The sequence below is a fragment of the Gobio gobio genome (assembly GCF_949357685.1).
Source record: "Gobio gobio genome assembly, chromosome: 13".
NCBI lineage: Eukaryota > Metazoa > Chordata > Actinopteri > Cypriniformes > Gobionidae > Gobio > Gobio gobio.
The window spans coordinates 920,760-948,556 of record NC_137106.1 but is presented as its reverse complement, the minus strand read 5'-3'; the positions used below and the strand labels follow the sequence as shown (position 1 = coordinate 948,556).

At 41.8% G+C, this 27,797-nt stretch overlaps 1 protein-coding gene across 2 annotated transcripts in view; it reads left to right on the top strand.

Moving 5' to 3' along the window:
- Window positions 1–27,797, top strand: part of wdr25 (WD repeat domain 25) — a 27,910-nt gene extending 113 nt beyond the window's left edge. The window contains exons 1-7 of one of the 2 annotated variants that reach the window (XM_079832960.1): window positions 1–82; window positions 680–1,395; window positions 21,878–22,025; window positions 23,018–23,148; window positions 23,229–23,399; window positions 26,871–27,011; window positions 27,085–27,797. The exon at window positions 1–82 is cut by the window's left edge and continues 113 nt beyond it. In XM_079832960.1, coding sequence (XP_079689086.1) covers window positions 709–1,395; window positions 21,878–22,025; window positions 23,018–23,148; window positions 23,229–23,399; window positions 26,871–27,011; window positions 27,085–27,306 — 1,500 coding nt within the window. In that variant the 5' untranslated portion in view covers window positions 1–82; window positions 680–708 and the 3' untranslated portion in view covers window positions 27,307–27,797. Of the gene's footprint in view, window positions 83–679; window positions 1,396–21,877; window positions 22,026–22,981; window positions 23,149–23,228; window positions 23,400–26,870 lie in introns of both variants that reach the window. The other variant, XM_079832959.1, reaches the window with a different exon arrangement.

Genomic DNA, 27,797 nt, shown 5'->3' with positions numbered 1-27,797 from the left:
CTTAAAATGAGACACGAATGCTTATATTGTGGTTCGACGGATCAGTGTTCAATAACAGATGATGCTGATATCAGTCTCTCCTGTGAGTTTTTGGGCCATCTAGTGTCTTCTGCCGCTTTATTTTTTTATTATTATAATAAATTCAAGCTGTATTCGGCTTTTTTATTTTCTGTAATTTATATAAATAGACATGTGTGTAATTGTATCTCTGTTTAAAGTAGTGGAACTCTCGTTTGACCGTTTTATTTATAAAAGTAACTAGATTTTTCTTAATCTAATATATTCATTTATTTTCTAATTTTAATTAAATTATGTATGTATATATGAGTGTGTGTGTATATATATATATAAATAAAAACACACCGATCAGGCATAACATTATGACCGGTATAACAGGCATAACATTATGGCCATAACACTGATGATCTCCTGTTAGTGGGTGGGATATATTCGGCAGCAAGTGAACATGTTGTCCTCAGAGTTGATGTGTTAGAAGCAGGAAAAATGGGCAAGCGTAAGGATTTGAGCGAGTTTGAAAAGGGCCAGATTGTGACGGCTAGAGACTGGGTCAGAGCATCTCCAGAACCGCAGCTCTTGTTGTGTGTGTGTGAGTGTGTGTGTGTGTGTGTGTGTGTGTGTGTGTGAGTGTGTGTGGTTATTGACTCTGTTCTCCGTGCAGACAGGTGTGGTGGTTTGTGAGAGCTCATCATGGCTTCACTGGTGGATTATGAGGATTCTGACAGTGATCCAGAGGCTCAGTCTGCTGCTCCTCAGCCTCAGCTGGAGCTCTGTAATGACCACGCCCTCATCTTCAGCTCCTCCTCTTCCTCCTCCTCCTCTTCATCAGTACCGCAGAGCCTGAAGAGAGCGCAGCCGGCCGCAGTCAGGCCGTATGTGCCGAAGAGACAGCGCATCGGCCCAGCATCGGCCCGGTCAGCAGAGGCACCGGACACATGTCCATCAGCTGGAGCTCGAGTGCTGACCCAGAGCTCATGTCCATCAGCTGGAGCTGGACTGCTGACCCAGAGCTCATGTCCATCAGCTGGAGCTCGAGTGCTGACCCAGAGCTCATGTCCATCAGCTGGAGCTGGACTGCTGACCCAGAGCTCATGTCCATCAGCTGGAGCTCGAGTGCTGACCCAGAGCTCATGTCCATCAGCTGGAGCTCGAGTGCTGACCCAGAGCTCATGTCCATCAGCTGGAGCTGGACTGCTGACCCAGAGCTCTGAGAGAGTCCGGATGTTCCTGGGCCGGAAGCCTGGGCGGGTGGAGCTGCCCAAACGCCTGCAGAGCTGCCTTCAGGCCCATCAGGGGCCAGTCAACACACTACAGTGGAGCCCAGTGGAGCAGCTCAGTCACCTGCTGCTCTCCGCCTCCATGGACCACACCTGCAAGGTATGACTCAACATAACCTAACGTAACCTGACAAAACCTAACCTGACTCAACCCAACCTAACCTGACTCAACCCAACCTAACCTAACCTTACAAAACCTAATCTAACCCAACCCAACCTAACCTGACAAAACATCTCGGGTTATGACTATAACCCTTGTTCCCCGAGAAGGGAACGAGACACTGCGTCGTCGAGTGACAACACTCTGGGAACGCCCCCAGCGTTACGTATCTGAAGTATGAATGAAATCAAGCCAATCTGATTGGTGGTGCGTCGTGACGTAGTAGATGACGGCATACCCGGAAGATACAAAAGGAAGCTGATGCAAACACACACTAGCTTTTTTGCGAAGAAGCAAGCGCTCTAGCCGTGATAGGTGTGGCGACGAGACGCAGTGTCTCGTTCCCTTCTCGGGGAACAAGGGTTATAGTCATAACCCGAGACGTTCCCCTTTGAGGGAACTCGCACTGCGTCGTCGAGTGACGACACTCTGGGGAACGTTAATACCCACTAGGCCACACCGAAATCACCCCACGTCCCAGTGTGAAGCTGGAACCCCAGGCACACTCAGGACGCAAGAACTCGAGCACCAGGCGTCACCGGGAGGTGCAGACTGTAAAATCTTATGAAGGTGTGCGGGGTGGCCCATCCGGCCGCCTCGCATGCTTCTTGAAGCGAGACGCCAGAAAGGAGGGCCACTGAGGAAGCCATGCTCCTGGTGGAATGGGCCCTCACGGCCATGGGTGAAGGCAAATTGCGCACCCTATAAGCCGTGGCTATAGCCTGGACGATCCAGTTACTGATTGTCTGAGTGGACACAGGCAGCCCCTTCTTGGGTGAGCCAAAGCACACCAACAATTGGTCTGACCTTCTCCAATGGGAAGACTTCTCTAGATAAACACTCAGAGCTCTGACCGGGCAGAGCAGATGAAGTCTCCCCTCTTCCGCCGTCAGGTGGGGAGGGGGATGGAAAGCCTGAAGAACCAGAGACCGGGCTCCCTGAGATGGAACCTCGGGTATATAACCCGGTCTAGGGTGAAGGATGGCCCTTACTCTGCCGGGGGCAAACCTCAGGCAGGTTGGCGTGACCGCCAAGGCCTGGAGATCTCCCACTCTCCTCAGAGAGGTAATGGCGTGGAGAAAGGCCACCTTCAGGGTCAGGTTCTTAGGCTCAGCCAGCTCCAGTGGCTCGAAGGGGGCCTCAGCCAGCCCTTCCAGAACCACCGCCAGGTCCCAGGTTGGGACTCTGGAGCGAGCTACCGGCCTCATCCTCCGAGCCCCACGGAGGAACTGTACAACCAGGTGGTGCTTCCCCAAAGGTCCATCACCTAGAGGTGCGTGGAAAGCCCCAAGGGCAGCCACGTACACCTTCAGGGTGGACGGGGTAAGACCAGCGGAGAAGCGATCTTGGAGGAACTCCAGCACTGAAGCCACTGGGCAGTTAACTGGATCCACCTCACGCTCTCTACACCAAGTGGAAAATACATTCCACTTGAGGCTGTACAGTCTCCTGGTAGAAGGAGCCCTGGAGCTGAGTAAGGTCTCGACCACCTCTGCTGACAGGCCCGCCTCTAGGTACCGAGCCCCCTCAGGGGCCAGACCCAAAGGCTCCATAACTCTGGCCGGGGGTGAAATATTGTGCCCCCTGCCTGAGAGAGCAGATCCCTCCTCAGAGGAACCTGCCACGGAGAGCCGTCTAGCAGAGCTATGATGTCCGAGAACCATACTCGAGTGGGCCACTGGGGTGCTACTAAGAGCAGGCTGATGCCCTCCCAGCGGACCCGCTCCAGAACTCCCGGGAGCAGAGCGATCGGGGGAAATGCGTACAGACGCAGCCTCGGCCACGTCTGCATCATGGCGTCCAGCCCTAACGGAACTGGATGCCTGAGAGAGAACCACAGTGGACAGTGGGACGTCTCTCGAGACGCGAACAGGTCCACTTCCACTGGGCCGAATCTCTCGCACATGGCCTCCACCACCCCTGGGTGGAGTCGCCACTCCCCGGGCCTCAGCCCCTGCCTCGACAGGATGTCTGATCCCTGATTTTGGTCCCCGGGAATGTACATCGCCCTGAGAGACGATAACTTCCCCTGGGACCACAGGAGGATTTGATGCGCCAGTCTGCACAGAGGGCGTGACCTCAAACCCCCCTGGTGATTGAGATACGCGACAACCGAGGTGTTGTCTGAGCGTATCAGGACATGGTGGCCGCGGAGGTCCGGGTAAAAGCTCCTCAGAGCTTTGTAGACCGCCAGCATCTCCAGGCAGTTGATGTGCCATGAAGAATGCCGGGTCTCCCACAGACCTCTCGCAAAGCGGCTGTCCATGCCCGCGCCCCAGCCAGTGAGGGAAGCATCTGTTGAAGCGGCTCTCCGGCAACATGATGCTCCCAGCACTGGTCCTTGGGACAGGAACCAAGGTTTCCGCCATATAACGAGGGAACGAAGGCATTTGCGCGTTACCCTGATCATATGAAATGGATTTCCCCTCGGGGAAAACCCCTTGGCCCTCAGCCACCACTGTAGGGGTCTCATGTGCAGCAGGTCAAAAGGTATCACCTTGGACGCTGCTGCCATGAGCCCCAGCAGTCTCTGAAACTGCTTCACAGTGAGGCTGCGGCCCGGTTTCACTCAGGAGACCATCGCTAGTATGGACTCCACGCGTGCGGGGGACATTTGTGCCCGCATCGACATGGAGTCCCATACAACCCCCAGGAACGTAGTCCGCTGGGAGGGCGTCAACACGCTCTTTTTCGTGTTGAGTCTCAGCCCCAAGCATCTGATGTGGGCCAGAACGACATCTCGATGCCGAACCGCCACCGCGAGGGGAGAGTGCCAGGCCGAAGGGAAGAACCCGATATTGGTACGCTTCGCCCCCGAAAGCAAACCCCAGGAACTTCCTGTGACATGGAAGGATGGAAATATGGAAGTATGCGTCCTTTAGATCTATCGTGACGAACCAGTCCTCGGACTGGATCTGACTCACGATGGCTGGAATTATGAGCATCTTGAACCTGAATCTCCTCAGAGACCGATTCAAGAGCCTGAGATCTATTATCGGACGCAACCCACCATCCTTCTTTGGAACTAGGAAGTACCGGTTGTAGAACCCGGACTCCCTGTCTGCCAGAGGGACCCCTTCTATGGCCTCCTTGGCTAAAAGGGCTTGTACTTCTTGTTCCATAACCCGAACCTGCTCTGGGCCGACCACAGTCCGGACCACCCCGTTGAACTTCGGGGGAGGAGAACCGAACTGAAGTCTGTAACCCAGCTCTACAGTCTGCAGGACCCACGTAGACACACTCGGAAGGCATGACCATGCGCCGAGATAATCTACTAAGGGAACCAGCCTCTCGAGGCTGGCCTCGGGTGTCAACCGAAACTCATTTTCGATTTTCGGTGGGCGCACACGTTCGCTGCCCAGTCACAAGTCCTATTGGAGGCGACGAAGGCGGCGTGTGTGCGCGGGAAATCAGTGAGGCCCGAAGCGTCTTTGACGGCGGGAACACAGCACTGACTTCCCGAGAGCTCCTGGGGGAAAACGACCTCGGTCGCTCCTACCCGGGAGAGGGGGCTGGCCAGCAGGGGCCTCATCTAAGGGAGCAGCTCGACAGGGCCGCAACACTAGGGCGGACACTGCGATTAGCAATGGCCTGAAACTGATGTGTCCCGCAGGCCACCAGGCGGCGAGAACGACATCAACTTCAGGAGGGCTCCCTCTTAGATGAATATCCAGACAAGTCAAACACGCTTGGGTGACAGACCGATTAAAGTATCTAACTTATCAAAGTCAGATAACATGACACTCAATTTCTCAGAATGAAATGCCATCATAATCACCCAACCCGTGCAACCTAGTCTGAATAATAGGCTGAATAAAAAATACATCTAACTCCTCACGTTAGATAATACTTTAATTTAATTCCTCAGAATTAAATGCAGCCATAATATGGTCTGAATGATAGGCTGAATATCTAACTCCTCAAAGTCAGATCATATATTATTTAATTCCTCAGAAATAAATGCAGCCCTAATCATCAGACGATACTGTTTTATTGTATTTATGTGGCTCGTAACCACACGTTGCCTCAGCAACGTGGCTGGAGCCGTTATAATACAATTGGCTTTCATCCCTCGGGAAAAAAAGCCAAACAGGCGCGAGGCTGAAACACCCGAAAAGCGCACGGCAGTACGCGTCGAGATATTTCTCAATGAAAACAGCCAGTACCCTCAGGCGCTGACCGCATGCCTCGCACCCAACAGTATCACATTTCACCGTATCACGTTGTATCACTTTACTAGCAGACTCGAACCTACGCGCTGCCTTTTTTGTTTTTTGGCAACGCGAGATTGAATCTTGCACTAGGAAATGGCGAGCCTCGATACGGAGCATGTCTAATTCCTCAGAATCAGACAGCTCACGCTAGGGCTGTCAACGAATATTCTAAATTCGAATATATATTCGAATAGTTTTTAAAAAACGAATTTCGAAGGTGAAAATGAATATTCGAACGACTAAAAAAATGTGGGGGAAAAAACGCCCGCGGTAGTAGAGGCGTGTCTGTCTGCTTTGCGAGTGAAGCCTTGTGTACTTTGGCCCGTCTCCAGAGCGCGAGCCTCCGCTGACTGCGCGCGCTCCTCCCCAAACGGACGAGGTGTTTATACTCGACGCGCTCGCCGTTGTGCTTTTCTTTGAAACGACAGATGGCGACTCAGAGTAATTGTTCTATAAACTATCAGGAAAAGCGTGGAGAAGAAGTGGGCTAATGTACACAGGTGACGATATTTATTTTAGTACACTTCACCGAAAACCACACTACAAAAGAATCATGTAAAACAGATCAAAATAAACCTTGATATTACTTGTGACATGAGAACAAAATGTATGTAGAAATGTAACGTTAACTTATACAACTCAATTTATGATATCTAAATGTTTCCTAATTTCACTAAACACTTTAGTGAGTTTTCACTTAGTTTCGTGAACTTTTCTTTATTAAACGGGCTTTTTTATGCTTTTGTAGGCTCGTTTTGTAAATATAAGCAACTCATTTGTATGTGCAAACTGGACCACCCTTTACTTTGCATCGCGCGCCACAAGCTCTCTGTCTGCAACACGACAAGAGGCCATAACGGAGAAATTAATTTAGTTCATTCATAAGGACGTGAGAGCGATCAGTGTCGTGGATGAGGCGGCTTCAGGGAGTTCAGTCAAGCAATGGAACCGAGGGACTGACTGAAGAGATATTGCATGAATGAAGGATAAATGCACTGCTTCCACTGGTTTGATTATTTACCGTTTCATGTCAAGGAAACGTTCCATGTTTACCACAGCACAGCTCGCTCAGAGCGTTCAATAATATGCTGTAAAACTTATATTAATATTTGTTTCAATCACTGAATGAAGCCTGCTATATTTGGGACAAGAGTCACAACCTTAAATTGCTTGCACAAAACTCTTGATCAGTCTCAAAATGTGTGTGTTCATTTAAACCGTTATGCAGAGAGCGTGAGGGCGAGAGAGAGAGAGAGTGAGAGAGTGAGAGAGAGAGAGAGAGAGAGAGAGAGAGTGAGAGAGAGTGAGAGAGAGAGAGAGAGAGAGTGAGAGAGAGTGAGAGAGAGTGAGAGAGAGTGAGAGAGAGTGAGAGAGAGAGAGAGAGAGAGAGAGAGAGAGAGAGAGAGAGAGAGAGAGAGAGGTCTGCGGTCTTAGCCATTAGTTGATTTACTTGTTTTTGTGTAGGTAATACGTTGTCAAATATGTTTAAACTTAACTAGACTACCTATATAAGTAGTTATGTCTCTTTGTATTCATTTGTCCTGTTATTGACGTAATGCGCGTCATTGATAAAATGCGCAACCAGATGTTCGAATAGTTCGAATATTCATGCTTTTTAGAGGGAATATTCGAACGTCATTTTTGAGCAATTTGGACAGCCCTAGCTCACGCATCGGCTCCTCCACCTAGGGGAAGGAGAACAATGGAACTGTCACCAGGGAAGGAGAAGATGCCTCAGCACTCTCACGTTCCCCTGACAGCCCATCTGCGAGTCCCATGATTGATCAACCGTGCTGTCTTTTTTTTTTTTTTTTTCGACTGACACGGGACCAGCCACGGGGTTCGCGAGCCCTGCTTGTGAACAACGCTGGTAGACAAACAACACCAAATAAGACTGACAAAACACAGAGCGATTCGCTGAAGAGCAAAAAAGCTAGTGTGTGTTTGCATCAGCTTCCTTTTGTATCTTCCGGGTATGCCGTCATCTACTACGTCACGACGCACCACCAATCAGATTGGCTTGATTTCATTCATACTTCAGATGCGTAACGCTGGGGGCGTTCCCAGAGTGTCGTCACTCGACGACGCAGTGTCTCGTTCCCTCGAAGGGGAACCTAATCTAACCCAACCTAACCTAACCTGACTCAACCCAACCTAACCTGACTCAACCCAACCTAACCTGACTCAACCCAACCTAATCTAACCCAACCTAACCTGACTCAACCCAACCTAACCTAACTTGACAAAACCTAATCTAATCTAACCCAACCTAACCTGACTCAACCCAACCTAATCTAACCCAACCTAACCTGACTCAACCCAACCTAACCTAACCTGACAAAACCTAATCTAACCCAACCCAACCTAACCTGACTCAACCCAACCTAACCTGACTCAACCCAACCTAACCTAACCTGACAAAACCTAATCTAACCCAACCTAACCTAACCTGACTCAACCCAACCTAACCTAACCTGACAAAACCTAATCTGACCCAACCTAACCTAACCTGACTCAACCCAACCCAACCTAACCTAACCTGACAAAACCTAATCTAACCCAACCTAACCTAACCTGACTCAACCCAACCTAACCTAACCTGACAAAACCTAATCTGACCCAACCTAACCTAACCTAACCTGACAAAACCTAATCTGACCCAACCTAACCTAACCTGACAAAACCTAATCTAACCCAACCTAACCTAACCTGACTCAACCCAACCTAACCTAACCTGACAAAACCTAATCTGACCCAACCCAACCTAACCTAACCTGACAAAACCTAATCTAACCCAACCTAACCTAACCTGACAAAACCTAATCTAACCCAACCTAACCTAACCTGACTCAACCCAACCTAACCTAACCTGACAAAACCTAATCTGACCCAACCTAACCTAACCTAATCTAACCTGACTCAACCCAACCTAACCTGACTCAACCCAACCTAACCTAACCTGACAAAACCTAATCTAACCCAACCCAACCTAACCTGACTCAACCCAACCTAACCTGACTCAACCCAACCTAACCTGACAAAACCTAATCTAACCCAACCTAACCTGACTCAACCCAACCTAACCTAACCTGACAAAACCTAATCTAACCCAACCCAACCTAACCTGACTCAACCCAACCTAACCTAACCTGACAAAACCTAATCTAACCCAACCTAACCTGACCTGACATAACCCAATCTAACTTGACATAACCCAATCTAACACAACACAAACCAACCTTACCCAATCTAAACTAACCTATTCCAGCCTATCCCAATCTAACCTAAACTAACCCAACACAATCTAACCTATCCCAACTTAACCTGACATAACCCAACCTAACTTATCCCATTCTAATCTAACCCAACCTATCCCAACCCAATTTAACCTGACATAACCCAACCCAACCTAACCTATCCCAATCTAACTTATCCTAACCTAACTTAACTCAACCTAACCTAACACAATTCAACCTAACCGAACATAACCCAACCTAACCTATCCCAACCTAACCGAACATAACCCAACTTAACCTGACATAACCCAACCCAACCTAACCCATTCTAACTTATCCCAACCTAACCAAACATAACCCAACCTAACCTATCCCAACTTAATCGAACATAACCCAATTTAACCTGACATAACCCAACCCAACCTAACCCAATCTAACTTATCCCAACCTAACCGAACATAACCCAACTTAACCTGACATAACCCAACCTAACCCAACCCAACCTAACTCACCCCAACCCAACTTAACCTGACATAACTCAACCTAACCTATCCCAATCTAACTTAATTCAACCTAACCTATCCCAATCTAATCTAACCTAACCTATCCCAACCCAACTTAACCTGACATAACTCAACTCAACCTAACCTAACACGACCCAAACTTCCCAAAACTAACCTAACCGAATACAACCAACCTAAGTCAAGTCAAGTCAACTTTATTTATATAGCGCTTTTAACAATGTAGATTGTTTCAAAGCAGCTTTACAGTGTTAAACAGGAAAATAATGCAGCATAACTTTATTCAGCTGTATAGCCATTCTGGAAAAATTTCAAGTATCATACAGTGACAGTGTGGGCTTTAGATTAATAATTTGATCAGTAATTTAGTTTAAATGGTTAATTTAGTTTATTATTTAGATGTATTTCGATGTTTAGTTGAAAAATTTAGTGTCCCCAACTGAGCACGCCAAGCCAGAGGCAACAGTGGCAAGGAAACCAAAACCCCATTAGGTGACCTAATGGAGAAAAATAAACCTTGGGAGAAACCAGGCTCAGTCGGGGGGGCAGTTCTCCTCTGGCCAATTAACAAACAGCGTATTATTATTATTATTCTGGCAGTTTTACAGCTCGGAGGTCATAATAGATCAGAATATTCGAGGGACCGGGGGCAACATGCTGGAGACGGGTTTATTGAGGATGATGTTGATTAAATAATTATTAAAGTGCAATATTCGAACAATCTGAGTCATCACGCCGGAGACGGGTTTATTGAGGATGATGTTGATTAAATAATTATTAAAGTGCAATATTCGAATGATCGGAGGCAACACGCAGGAGACGGGTTTATTGAGATGCCGTGTCGATGAGGCAGTTTCAGGGGGAGTCTAATCACGGTCTCCCAGACACTTCGGGGTCCTGTGTTGGTCTTCTCTAGCGCAGGTCCACCATCTGATCTGGATACGGCCCGGATCCGGCTGACTGCAGTAAACCTCGGGATAAAACAGAGAGACTATCATTAGCGTAGATGCCGTTCTTCTGATGATGTCACGAGTACATCAGGTGTTATGGGAAGTGTTCCCGGTTCCGGCTGACCTAGTTAATGCAGCCTAACAATCATTTCATTGAAAAAGTGTTTTATGTGTATGCCACAGTAAAGAGATGTGTTTTTAGTCTAGATTTAAACTGACAGAGTGTGTCTGCTTCCCGAACAATGTTAGGAAGACTGTTCCAGAGTTTAGGTGCTAAATAGGAAAAGGATCGACCGCCTGCAGTTGATTTGGATATTCTCGGTATGATCAACTGGCCAGAGTTTAGAGAGCGCAGTAGACGTGATGGAGGATAATGTGTTAAGATCTCGCTCAAGTATTGGGGAGCTAAACCATTAAGTGCTTTGTAAGTAATAAGTAAGATTTTAAAATGTATGCGATGTTTAATAGGCAGCCAGTGCAGTGTTGACAGAACTGGGCTAATATGGTCATACTTCCTGGTTCTAGTAAGAACTCGAGCTGCTGCGTTTTGGACCAGCTGGAGTTTATTTATTAGGCGAGCAGGGCAACCACCCAGTAGAGCATTACAATAATCTAACCTTGAGGTCATGAACCCATGAACTAACTGTTCAGCATTTTGCATTGAGAGCATGTGCCGTAATTTAGATATATTTTTAAGATGGTAGAAAGCAGTTTTACAGATGCTAGAAACGTGGCTTTCAAACGAAAGATTGGTATCAAAGAGCACACCCAGGTTCCTCACTGACGACGAGGACTGGACAGAACAGCCATCAAGTGTTAGACAGTATTCTAGGTTACTACTTGTGGAGCTTTTTTGTCCAATAATTAAAAATTCATTTTTTTCTGAATTGAGTTGCAGGAAATTACCAGTCATCCAATGTTTTATATCAGCTATGCATTCCGTTAATCTTGTGAATTGGTAAGTTTCTTCAGGGCGTGAAGAAATATAGAGCTGAGTATCGTCAGCATAACAATGAAAACTAACGCCATGCTTCCTAATGATATCTCCCAGTGGCAGCATGTACAGGGTGAAGAGTAGCGGTCCTAGCACTGAGCCTTGTGGTACTCCATACTGAACTTGCGATCGCTGTGACATATCTTCATTTACTACTACAAACTGATAACGGTCGCATAGGTATGATTTAAACCATGATAATGCAATTCCACTAATACCTACATTATTTTCGAGTCTATTCAAAAGAATGTTGTGGTCGATAGTATCAAATGCAGCGCTAAGATCGAGTAACACTAATAGAGAGATACAGCCACGATCGGATGATAAGAGCAAATCATTTGTAACTCTGATGAGAGCAGTCTCAGTGCTATGATACGGTCTAAATCCTGACTGGAAATCCTCACAGATACCATTTCTTTCTAAAAAGGAACATAATTGTGAAGACACTGCCTTTTCAAGTATTTTTGACAGAAAGGGTAGATTTGAGATTGGTCTATAATTGACTAAATCTGTAGGATCAAGTTGCGTTTTTTTAATAAGTGGTTTAATAATAGCCAACTTAAAAGTTTTCGGTACATATCCTAATGACAAAGATGAATTAATGATATTAAGAAGAGGATCTATGACCTCTGGTAGCATCTCTTTTAATAGCCTAGTTGGTATAGGGGCGAGCATGGGTTAGGGTTAGGGCCTAACCCTAACCTAATCCTAACCCTAACCCTAACACAACACACCGTAACTCAACCTAACCAAACATAACCCAACCCAACTTAACCTGACATAACCTAACCCAACTGAACCTGACATAACCCAATCTAACCTATCCCAATCTAACCTATCCTAACCTAACTTAACTTAACTTAACTCAACCTAACGTAACACAATTCAACCTAAACAAACATAACTCAACCTAACCTATCCCAATCTAACCTATCCCAATCTAACCTATCCCAACCCAACTGAACCTGACATAACCCAACCTGACGTATCCCAACCCAACTTAACCTGACATAACCCAACCTAACCTTTCCCAATCTAATCTAACCTAACCTTTCCCAACCCAACCTAACCAAACATAACCCAACCTAACCTATCCCAACCCAACTTAACCTGACATAACCCAACCTAACCTATCCCAACCCAACTTAACCTGACATAACCCAACCTAACCTATCCCAATATAATCTAACCTAACCTTTCCCAACCCAACCTAACCAAACATAACCAAACCTGACCTATCCCAACCCAATTTAACCTGACATAACCCAACCTAACCTATCCCAACCCAACTTAACCTGACATAACCCAACCTAACCTTTCCCAATCTAATCTAACCTAACCTTTCCCAAACCAACCTAACCAAACATAACCCAACCTAACCTATCCCAACCCAACTTAACCTGACATAACCCAACCTAACCTATCCCAACCAAACTGAACCGAACATAACCCAATCTAACCTATCCCAACCCAACTGAACCGAACATAACCCAACCTAACCTATCCCAACACAACTGAATCTGACATAACCCAACCTGACGTATCCCAACCCAACCTAACCGAACATAACCCAACCTAACCTATCCCAACCCAACTTAACCCGACATAATTCAACCTAACCTATCCCAACCCAACTGAACCGAACATAACCCAACCTAACCTATCCCAACACAACTGAATCTGACATAACCCAACCTGACGTATCCCAACCCAACCTAACCGAACATAACCCAACCTAACCTATCCCAACCCAACTTAACCTGACATAATTCAACCTAACCTATCCCAACCCAACTTAACCTAACTTAACTCAACCTAACCTATCACAATTCAAACTAACAGAGCATAACCCAACCTAACTTAACCTAATCTAACCTAACCTTTCCCAACCTAACCGAACATAACCCAACCTAACCTATCCGAATCAAACCTATCCCAACCCAACTTAACCTGACATAACCCAACCTAACCTATCCCAATCTAACCTATCCTAACTTAACTCAACCTAACCTATCACAATTCAACGTAACAGAACATAACCCAACCTAACCTATCCCAACCCAACTGAACCTGACATAACCCAACCTAACCTATCCCAGCTTAACCTGACATAACCCAACCTAACCTATCCCAACCCAACTTAACCTAACTTAACTCAACCTAACCTATCACAATTCAACCTAACAGAACATAACCCAACCTAATTTAACCTAACACGACCCAAACTTACCAAAACTAACCTCAAATAACACCCCATAAGAGCTGCCGTTTTGGAGATGCCTAGCCGTCACAATCTGGCCCTTGTCAAACTCACTCAAATCCTTACGCTTGCCCATTTTTCCTGCTTCTAACACATTCACTTACTGCCTATGGGGCAATGGTTAGAGAGTTGGACTTGTAACCCAAAGGTTGCGGGTTCGAGTCTCAGGGAGTGAATAACCAGCGCTCTCCTCCACGACTGAGGTGAGACCCTTGAGCAAAGCACCGAACCCCCAACTTCTCCCCGGGCGTGTGTTCACGGTGTGTGTGTGTGTGTGTGTGTGTGTGAGTTGACCAGTGTGTTTCTGCTGGTGTGTGGGTCAGAACTCATCTGTAGTGTGTGTGTGTGTGTGTGTGTGTGTGTGAGTTGACCAGTGTGTTTCTGCTGGATTTGGTGAGGTGATGTTGGATCACGGCCAGCTTGTTCTGCCCACGGCGTCTCAGTCGGAAATGAGAGCTGCCGCTATCAGATGCTGTGTGTGTGTGTGTGTGTGTGTGTGTGTGTGTGTGTTTAATAATAAAGCACAGCACAAGAGGAAGGGAGGAAGCGTCTCTGGAGGGTGGAGCAGTTGATTTGGATATTCTCGGTATGATCAACTGGCCAGAGTTTAGAGAGCGCAGTAGACGTGATGGAGGATAATGTGTTAAGAGCTCAAGTACTGGAGATAAACCATTTAGTGCTTTGTAAGTAATAAGCAAGATTTTAAAATGTATGCGATGTTTAATAGGCAGCCAGTGCAGTGTTGACAGAAGCGGCTAATATGGTCATACTTCCTGGTTCTAGTAAGAACTGGAGCTTCTGCGTTTTGGACCAGCTGGAGTTTGTTTATTAGGCGAGCAGGGCAACCACCCAGTAGAGCATTACAATAATCTACAGCTCATGAACATTACAATAATCTACAGCTCATGAACATTACAATAATCTACAGCTCATGAACATTACAATAATCTACAGCTCATGAACATTACAATAATCTACAGCTCATGAACATTACAATAATCTACAGCTCATCATCATTACAATAATCTACAGCTCATCAACATTACAATAATCTACAGCTCATCAACATTACAATAATCTACAGCTCATCATCATTACAATAATCTACAGCTCATGAACATTACAATAATCTACAGCTCATCAACATTACAATAATCTACAGCTCATCAACATTACAATAATCTACAGCTCATGAACATTACAATAATCTACAGCTCATGAACATTACAATAATCTACAGCTCATCATCATTACAATAATCTACAGCTCATCAACATTACAATAATCTACAGCTCATCATCATTACAATAATCTACAGCTCATGAACATTACAATAATCTACAGCTCATCAACATTACAATAATCTACAGCTCATCAACATTACAATAATCTACAGCTCATGATCATTACAATAATCTACAGCTCATCATCATTACAATAATCTACAGCTCATCATCATTACAATAATCTACAGCTCATCAACATTACAATAATCTACAGCTCATCATCATTACAATAATCTACAGCTCATGAACATTACAATAATCTACAGCTCATGAACATTACAATAATCTACAGCTCATGAACATTACAATAATCTACAGCTCATGAGCATTACAATAATCTACAGCTCATCATCATTACAATAATCTACAGCTCATCAACATTACAATAATCTACAGCTCATGAACATTACAATAATCTACAGCTCATCAACATTACAATAATCTACAGCTCATCAACATTACAATAATCTACAGCTCATCATCATTACAATAATCTACAGCTCATCATCATTACAATAATCTACAGCTCATCATCATTACAATAATCTACAGCTCATCAACATTACAATAATCTACAGCTCATCATCATTACAATAATCTACAGCTCATCATCATTACAATAATCTACAGCTCATCATCATTACAATAATCTACAGCTCATGAACATTACAATAATCTACAGCTCATCATCATTACAATAATCTACAGCTCATCAACATTACAATAATCTACAGCTCATCATCATTACAATAATCTACAGCTCATCATCATTACAATAATCTACAGCTCATCAACATTACAATAATCTACAGCTCATCATCATTACAATAATCTACAGCTCATCATCATTACAATAATCTACAGCTCATCAACATTACAATAATCTACAGCTCATCATCATTACAATAATCTACAGCTCATCAACATTACAATAATCTACAGCTCATCAACATTACAATAATCTACAGCTCATGAACATTACAATAATCTACAGCTCATCAACATTACAATAATCTACAGCTCATCAACATTACAATAATCTACAGCTCATCATCATTACAATAATCTACAGCTCATCAACATTACAATAATCTACAGCTCATCATCATTACAATAATCTACAGCTCATCAACATTACAATAATCTACAGCTCATCATCATTACAATAATCTACAGCTCATCATCATTACAATAATCTACAGCTCATCAACATTACAATAATCTACAGCTCATCATCATTACAATAATCTACAGCTCATCAATATTACAATAATCTACAGCTCATCATCATTACAATAATCTACAGCTCATCAACATTACAATAATCTACAGCTCATCAACATTACAATAATCTACAGCTCATGAACATTACAATAATCTACAGCTCATCAACATTACAATAATCTACAGCTCATCAACATTACAATAATCTACAGCTCATCATCATTACAATAATCTACAGCTCATGAACATTACAATAATCTACAGCTCATCATCATTACAATAATCTACAGCTCATCATCATTACAATAATCTACAGCTCATCAACATTACAATAATCTACAGCTCATCATCATTACAATAATCTACAGCTCATCATCAACATTACAATAATCTACAGCTCATGAACATTACAATAATCTACAGCTCATCATCATTACAATAATCTACAGCTCATGAACATTACAATAATCTACAGCTCATCATCATTACAATAATCTACAGCTCATGAACATTACAATAATCTACAGCTCATCAACATTACAATAAATCTACAGCTCATCATCATTACAATAATCTACAGCTCATGAACATTACAATAATCTACAGCTCATCATCATTACAATAATCTACAGCTCATGAACATTACAATAATCTACAGCTCATGAACATTACAATAATCTACAGCTCATCATCATTACAATAATCTACAGCTCATCATCATTACAATAATCTACAGCTCATCATCATTACAATAATCTACAGCTCATCATCATTACAATAATCTACAGCTCATCATCATTACAATAATCTACAGCTCATGAACATTACAATAATCTACAGCTCATCATCATTACAATAATCTACAGCTCATCATCATTACAATAATCTACAGCTCATGAACATTACAATAATCTACAGCTCATCATCATTACAATAATCTACAGCTCATGAACATTACAATAATCTACAGCTCATCATCATTACAATAATCTACAGCTCATCATCATTACAATAATCTACAGCTCATCATCATTACAATAATCTACAGCTCATGAACATTACAATAATCTACAGGTCATCATCATTACAATAATCTACAGCTCATCATCATTACAATAATCTACAGCTCATCATCATTACAATAATCTACAGCTCATCAACATTACAATAATAATCTACAGCTCATCAACATTACAATAATCTACAGCTCATCATCATTACAATAATCTACAGCTCATGAACATTACAATAATCTACAGCTCATCAACATTACAATAATCTACAGCTCATCAACATTACAATAATCTACAGCTCATCAACATTACAATAATCTACAGCTCATCAACATTACAATAATCTACAGCTCATCATCATTACAATAATCTACAGCTCATCATCATTACAATAATCTACAGCTCATCATCATTACAATAATCTACAGCTCATCATCATTACAATAATCTACAGCTCATCAACATTACAATAATCTACAGCTCATCATCATTACAATAATCTACAGCTCATGAACATTACAATAATCTACAGCTCATCATCATTACAATAATCTACAGCTCATCAACATTACAATAATCTACAGCTCATCAACATTACAATAATCTACAGCTCATCATCATTACAATAATCTACAGCTCATCATCATTACAATAATCTACAGCTCATCAACATTACAATAATCTACAGCTCATCAACATTACAATAATCTACAGCTCATCAACATTACAATAATCTACAGCTCATCATCATTACAATAATCTACAGCTCATCAACATTACAATAATCTACAGCTCATGAGCATTACAATAATCTACAGCTCATCATCATTACAATAATCTACAGCTCATCATCATTACAATAATCTACAGCTCATCAACATTACAATAATCTACAGCTCATGAACATTACAATAATCTACAGCTCATCAACATTACAATAATCTACAGCTCATCATCATTACAATAATCTACAGCTCATCAACATTACAATAATCTACAGCTCATGATCATTACAATAATCTACAGCTCATCATCATTACAATAATCTACAGCTCATCAACATTACAATAATCTACAGCTCATCATCATTACAATAATCTACAGCTCATCAACATTACAATAATCTACAGCTCATGAACATTACAATAATCTACAGCTCATCAACATTACAATAATCTACAGCTCATCAACATTACAATAATCTACAGCTCATCAACATTACAATAATCTACAGCTCATGAACATTACAATAATCTAGAGCTCATCAACATTACAATAATCTACAGCTCATCAACATTACAATAATCTACAGCTCATCAACATTACAATAATCTACAGCTCATGAACATTACAATAATCTACAGCTCATCAACATTACAATAATCTACAGCTCATCAACATTACAATAATCTACAGCTCATCAACATTACAATAATCTACAGCTCATCAACATTACAATAATCTACAGCTCATCAACATTACAATAATCTACAGCTCATGAACATTACAATAATCTACAGCTCATCATCATTACAATAATCTACAGCTCATGAACATTACAATAATCTACAGCTCATGAACATTACAATAATCTACAGCTCATGAACATTACAATAATCTACAGCTCATCAACATTACAATAATCTACAGCTCATCAACATTACAATAATCTACAGCTCATCAACATTACAATAATCTACAGCTCATCAACATTACAATAATCTACAGCTCATCATCATTACAATAATCTACAGCTCATCAACATTACAATAATCTACAGCTCATCAACATTACAATAATCTACAGCTCATCAACATTACAATAATCTACAGCTCATCAACATTACAATAATCTACAGCTCATCATCATTACAATAATCTACAGCTCATCATCATTACAATAATCTACAGCTCATCATCATTACAATAATCTACAGCTCATCATCATTACAATAATCTACAGCTCATCAACATTACAATAATCTACAGCTCATCAACATTACAATAATCTACAGCTCATGAACATTACAATAATCTACAGCTCATGAACATTACAATAATCTACAGCTCATGAACATTACAATAATCTAAAGCTCATCAACATTACAATAATCTACAGCTCATCATCATTACAATAATCTACAGCTCATCAACATTACAATAATCTACAGCTCATCATCATTACAATAATCTACAGCTCATCATCATTACAATAATCTACAGCTCATCATCATTACAATAATCTACAGCTCATCAACATTACAATAATCTACAGCTCATCAACATTACAATAATCTACAGCTCATCATCATTACAATAATCTACAGCTCATCAACATTACAATAATCTACAGCTCATCAACATTACAATAATCTACAGCTCATCAACATTACAATAATCTACAGCTCATCAACATTACAATAATCTACAGCTCATCATCATTACAATAATCTACAGCTCATCATCATTACAATAATCTACAGCTCATCAACATTACAATAATCTACAGCTCATCAACATTACAATAATCTACAGCTCATCAACATTACAATAATCTACAGCTCATCAACACTACAATAATCTACAGCTCATGAACATTACAATAATCTACAGCTCATCATCATTACAATAATCTACAGCTCATCAACACTACAATAATCTACAGCTCATCAACATTACAATAATCTACAGCTCATCATCATTACAATAATCTACAGCTCATCAACATTACAATAATCTACAGCTCATCAACATTACAATAATCTACAGCTCATCATCATTACAATAATCTACAGCTCATCAACATTACAATAATCTACAGCTCATCAACATTACAATAATCTACAGCTCATCAACATTACAATAATCTACAGCTCATCATCATTACAATAATCTACAGCTCATCAACATTACAATAATCTACAGATCATCAACATTACAATAATCTACAGCTCATCATCATTACAATAATCTACAGCTCATCAACATTACAATAATCTACAGCTCATCAACATTACAATAATCTACAGATCATCAACATTACAATAATCTACAGCTCATCAACATTACAATAATCTACAGCTCATCAACATTACAATAATCTACAGCTCATCATCATTACAATAATCTACAGCTCATCAACATTACAATAATCTACAGCTCATCATCATTACAATAATCTACAGCTCATCAACATTACAATAATCTACAGCTCATCAACATTACAATAATCTACAGCTCATCAACATTACAATAATCTACAGCTCATGAGCATTACAATAATCTACAGCTCATCATCATTACAATAATCTACAGCTCATCATCATTACAATAATCTACAGCTCATCATCATTACAATAATCTACAGCTCATGAGCATTACAATAATCTACAGCTCATCAACATTACAATAATCTACAGCTCATCATCATTACAATAATCATATAATAATTATTCATGATATAATTCATGACCCTGAATAAGGAAAAGTCACAGCATCTCGAGTAGGGGTGTGCAAGCATATTAGATTATTCGATCTCTAATTAATATTTAAAAAAAATTACTATATTGCTTTGCTGTGTAAATGCAGTGAATCCACGATAAATCCCACTAAATCTCGCAGTTATAACTACATCCACTGGGTGTATTGTGGTATTTGATTACATAATATCGTCGTCCTCGCGATGTTTTTGAGTATTTATCATCTCTACTAATGGTTCACTAAGTGTATAACATTGTAACTTTATGCTAAGTAATGTTATGTTAGCTATATTAGGCAGCTACGTGTGCTAGTGAGACATGCTTCATGAAAACATAAACCAAAAAAATGTATAATCAGAATGAAAGATGACCTGTCCAGCAGAAATACAGCCTCTTGAACTCAAACGGGTGCGCCAGGATTGCCAGATTTTCGCAACAAAATCCGGCCAATTGCTACTCAAAACTAGCCCAAAACAAGCCCAATCGTGTTTCTCCGGTAAAAATCGCGTTTGGGGGGTAAAATATGTGTCTTTTTGGTAGGGCTGCCTGCCAAAATTCTCAAATCCCGGGGCAAAATATCCCATAATTGGGGTCGATTCAACCCGCGGACATGAAAAACAGCCGCGGCAACAGTGATGAAGTAGCCCTTGGCAACACTGGGGCGCATGTGGGCGGATCCTGGAGCAAAAGCGGTGGTAGCCATGGTAACGAGAGAGAGTGACAGGAGCCCAAGCCAATCACTTGATTCAGCCCGAACGAAAATAAAGAGCGGTGTTTATTGCAGATTAAAAAGTCTAGAGTCACTCGATTTTTATACTCTCTTTTTCAGAGTACTTACATTTTAATGATGTATTGACATTTAAAGAAAGTTTAAACAAATTTGGACAAAAGTATTTTAGATCATTCTTACCTACCCCACCTTTAAGTGTATTTGATTACATAATATCGTCGTCCTCGCGATGTTTGGAATTATTTAGTTGAACATTGAAAATGATTGAGTTAATGCTTTTGTTCTTTAGGGCCTACTGTATATGTTTTGACCTGAATGAATATCTTAAGATATAACGTAAGCTTGTTGTGTATTACCTAATCATAGTTTGTTCAGAAATGGTACAACAACTTGACGAATAAAAAAAATGTCTTTCTAATTTTCTCAAAATAACGTCATTTAAATAAACAAATTCGAAATACAATATTTTGGACAAATGCCCATCCCTAATCTCAAGAAGAGTCTCTGTGTTTGTAGGTGTGGGATGGCGTTGGTGGTGGGCGGTGCTTACGGTCTTACTCCGCCCACCGGGGGGCGGTGCGTGATGCGTGTTGGCTGCCGTGCGGGCGACGCCTCCTCTCCGGCTCGTTTGACGGCTCGGCCGCGCTCACTGACGTGGAGACGGGTGAGTTCTGACTTAATGTCCTCAGAGTCCGTCCGGATGTTGTGTTTTGCAGTGTGTGTTTACTGCTCATTTCCCTCATGAGAGACTCGTCCCTTATCGCTGTGCTAATTACAGTCCTTCATTAAACACACACAGAGGAAGTTAATTATGCAGGAGGACGATTCTCTTCAGCTCCATAACATTCAAAGACAGTTTACATTAAAGGGTTAGTTCACCCAAAAATGTAAATTGTGTCCTTAATGACTGAGCCTCATGTGGTTGGACACCCGTCAGACCTCCGTTCATCTTCAGACACAAATGAAGATATTTTAGTGTAAATCTGATGCTCTGAAAGGCCTCCATTGGCTCAACTTTACACTCTCAAGACCCTTAAAAGACACTAAAGACTAAAGTTACAAAGTCCATCTCACTACAGCGGCTCTACAATAACTTTATGAAGACGAAAATAGTTTCTGTGCGCAAAAAAACCATAAATAATGATTTATATAGTGATGACGATTTCAAAACACGGCCTCATGAAGCTTCGAAGCGTTATGAATCAGTGAGTCGATTCAGCGGTTCAGAGCGTTATGAATCAGTGAGTCGAATCATGATTCGGATCGCGTGTCAAACCGCCAAAATGCTGAAATTTGGCGATTCAAACCGCTGAATCGACTCACTGATTCATAACGCTCTGAATGTGCTATGATTATATACCAAAACAATTATCTGTAAAAAATGAGGAACAGTAGAAACAAACATCGATGTAAGATGTAATATCAAAATGTGATGATAAAAATTACTAGCATTTTTTAAATTTATTGGCAGTAATGCGCTCGCAGATCACATGGGTAGGGTGTGTGTGTGTGTGTGTGTGTGTGTGTGTGTGTGTGTGTGTGTGTGTGTGTGTGTGTGTGTGTGTGTGTGTGTGTGTGTGTGTGTGTGTCAACTACCACCGAAGACCATTTTTGACCCAGAAAAACCCTGTGATCGTGTGACCGATGTCTCCTCAGGTCAGACCATCGCTCGGATGGAGAACGGCTTTAAGGTGAGCTGCGTCGCCCCGCGACCTTCCGACCCCGACGTGTTCCTGAGTGGCGGCTTCAGTTCAGAGGTCAAAGCCTGGGACGCCCGCAGCCGTAAGGTCAGTCTGATTTCAAACCCTTCCCATGAGCCTTTGCTCAGAGCGTTTGCACAGGATTGACCTCGTGTTGTTTGTCGCAGGTTCTGCGTGTGTATAAAGCTGCGGTGCAGCAGACGCTGGACGTCCTGTTCCTGAGCGGCGGCCGAGAGTTCGTGAGCAGCACCGACGCCGTCAGTCGAGACTCGGCCGAGCGGACACTCATCGCCTGGGACTTCGAGACGGCCGCCAAACTCTCCAACCAGATATTCCACGTAAGACCCTTTGTGCTTCTCTGAGCTAGGGCTGGGAATCTTAAGGCACGTAGCGATTCGATCCGATTCTGGGAGTAACGATCTGATTCCCAAAACGATTCTTAAAGGGGCGGTTGCATGCGATTTCACTTGTTTAAAGGGTTAGTTCACCCAAAACTGTAAATTGTGTCATTAATGACTGAGCCTCATGTGGTTGGACACCCGTCAGACCTCCGTTCATCTTCAGACACAAATGAAGATATTTTAGTGGAAATCTGATGCTCTGAAAGGCCTCCATTGGCTCAACTTTACACTCTCAAGACCCTTAAAAGACACTAAAGACTAAAGTTACAAAGTCCATCTCACTACAGCGGCTCTACAATAACTTTATGCAAAGAATAATTATTAAGAATAATCAGTTCTCAATTTACAACTAAGTGACAATTTTTCACCTGTAGAACATATTAACAAAAAATGTCTTTAAAAGTACAAAAAAAGTTTACTTTGGTTTGAGCTAGGGCTGTCAAAAGATTAATCGCATCCAAAATAAAAGTTTGTGTTTACATAATATATGTGTGTGTACTCTGTTAATTATTATTTATATATAAATACACACACATTCATGTATATATTTAAGAAATATTTGCATGTATATACTGTAAATACATTTATATAATCTATAATATATATAAATATAAATGTTTTATATATAAAAATATTTTTTTTTTCTTAAATATATACATGCTTGTGTGTGTATTTTTATATATAAATAATAATTAACAGAGTACACACACACACACACACACACTGCCCCTGCCCCTAAACCTACCCATCACACACACACACACACACACACACACACACACACACACACACACACACACACTGCCCCTAAACCTACCCATCACACACACACACACACACACACACTGCCCCTGCCCCTAAACCTACCCATCACACACACACACACACACACACACACACACTGCCCCTGCCCCTGCCCCTAAACCTACCCATCACACACACACACACACACACACTGCCCCTGCCCCTAAACCTACCCATCACACACACACACACACACACACACACACACACACACACACACACACACACACACACACTGCCCCTACCCATCACACACACACACACACACACTCACACTCACACACACACTGCCCCTGCCCCTAAACCTAACCCTCACAGGAGACTGTGCAGTTCACTTTCTGTGAAAAAACCTCATTCTGTGATTTATAAGCATTTTGAAAAGTGAGGACATGGGGAACGTCCTCATATTTCACCCTCTTTTTGTAATACCCATGTCATTATACACATTTGTGTCCTGATATTTCACAAAAACATGCCCACACACACACACACTCACACACACACACACACACACACACACACACACACTCACTCACACACACACACACAGTGGTGAAGTGGCCGTTTGAATTGAACACAGAATCGATTCTGAATTTTTGGATAACGAATCGCGATGCATCGAGCTTTTCTCCTTCCCCTAATCTGAGGACCCGCACACACTCCTCCAGAGACGATGAGTGTCTGACTATCACACACTTCAAATCTGACTATCACACACTTCAAATCTGACTATCACACACTTCAAATCTGACTATCACATCTGACTATCACACACTTCAAATCTGACTATCACACACTTCAAATCTGACTATCACACAATTCAAATCTGACTATCACACACTTCAAATCTGACTATCACACACTTCAAATCTGACTATCACACACTTCAAATCTGACTATCACACACTTCAAATCTGACTATCACACAATTCTGACTTTATACACACAATTCTGACTATCACACACTTCAAATCTGACTATCACACACTTCAAATCTGACTATCACACAATTCTGACTTTATACACACAATTCTGACTATCACACACTTCAAATCTGACTATCACACACTTCAAATCTGACTATCACACACTTCAAATCTGACTATCACACAAATCTGACTATCACACACTTCAAATCTGACTATCACACAATTCAAATCTGACTATCACACAATTCTGACTTTATACACACAATTCTGACTATCACACACTTCAAATCTGACTATCACACACTTCAAATCTGACTATCACACAATTCTGACTTTATACACACAATTCTGACTATCACACACTTCAAATCTGACTATCACACACTTCAAATCTGACTATCACACACTTCAAATCTGACTATCACACAATTCTGACTTTATACACACAATTCTGACTTTATACACGCAATTCTGACTTTATACACACAATTCTGACTTTATACACACAATTCTGACTTTATACACGCAATTCTGACTTTATACACACAATTCTGACTTTATACACACAATTCTGACTTTATACACACAATTCTGACTTTATACACACAATTCTGACTTTATACACGCAATTCTGACTTTATACACACAATTCTGACTATCACACACTTCAAATCTGACTATCACACACTTCAAATCTGACTATCACACAATTCTGACTTTATACACACAATTCTGACTATCACACACTTCAAATCTGAATATCACACACTTCAAATCTGACTATCACACACTTCAAATCTGACTATCACACACTTCAAATCTGACTATCACACACTTCAAATCTGACTATCACACAATTCTGACTTTATACACACAATTCTGACTATCACACACTTCAAATCTGACTATCACACACTTCAAATCTGACTATCACACAATTCTGACTTTATACACACAATTCTGACTATCACACACTTCAAATCTGACTATCACACAATTCTGACTTTATACACACAATTCTGACTATCACACACTTCAAATCTGACTATCACACACTTCAAATCTGACTATCACACAATTCTGACTTTATACACACAATTCTGACTTTATACACGCAATTCTGACTTTATACACACAATTCTGACTTTATACACACAATTCTGACTTTATATCGCACAATTCTGACTTTATATCGCACAATTCAAATCTGACTTTATACACACAATTCTGACTTTATATCGCACAATTCTGACTTTATATCGCACAATTCAAATCTGACTTTATACACACAATTTTTTTTTCTCCCCTTCAACAGACAGACCAAAATAGTGCAGTAATAAACAATCTAGTAATTCCATAAGTCCAGAAGTGAAATAAAAATGTGTAAATGTATAGGTGTGTGTGTGTATGTGCATAAGCAAATTAACCATTCATTATTTATTACCATCTTCATCACCACCACCGCCTCCATCATACTGCCTTCATTGTATTAGTCTCCTTCTCCTTCCCTTTTTCTCCTATGTAATGATTTCCATTGCCACCACTCTCCATAGACAAAGCAATTTTAGATAGTAAATTAGTAATAGACGATAATATATAAGATAACCCTCCCCCCACATCTATTCAGTCCCTCTTTTCTCCTATACTTGTTTGTTTTGTGGATTGATGTTGTTAGGAGCGCTACACCTGCCCGAGTCTGAGCGCCCACCCATTGGACGACAGCTTCATCGCGCAGACCAATGGCGGATACATCGCCCTGTTCTCCGCCCAGCGGCCGTACCGCATGAACAAGAGACGCAGATACGAGGGACACAAGGTCAGACATCACATGATCACCCACATACCCAGAGCAGGTTGTGTGACTGAATCTCTCGTCTCATTGGTTGCAGGTGGAGGGTTTCGCGGTGCATTGTGGGTTCTCTGCGGATGGAAGCGTCCTCGTCTCCGGAAGCTCTACGGGTTCAGTGCACTTCTACGACTATCAGAGCTCGCGGACGCTGAAGACGCTGGAGGCTCATGAGCACGCGTGTGTGTGTGCCGCGCTCCATCCCGTGTTACCCGCCGTCACGGCCACCTGTGATTGGACAGGAGAGATCAAGATATGGACCTGATCATTCATCCATTCCATAATAAAAAACACGTTTCCTTTCAATGGTTTCATTGTTTCAATATGAAGCTTTTCCTTGTGAAAACACACAAATTTCGGAAACTTCCCCGGCTCAAATGTGTGATTGTGTTGATGTTTGTTCAGCATAAAGTCAAAGATAAACAGTGATAAAGGCAGAATAGTGAATGTCTCAGATGTGTATTGACGGAGTAATCTCTGTTGTGTAGAGGAGGCTCAGAATGACAGTTTCCACCTGAGCTCTGGAGCCCAATCACAGGGGTGTAAACATGACTTTAGAAAGATGGCAGCATTATTATTTTATTCTCACACAGAGATTGGTGGATCTATTAGTGAAATCTGTTGACTTTATCAATCTGTGTGTCATTATATGCCAACGGTGAGCGCTCAAACATGGGGAAGAAGCACTTCTGCTGTGTCTTTGACTCAAGTTTGAGAGCCTGTAACTCCAGAAGTATTAAAGATATCTCAATATCC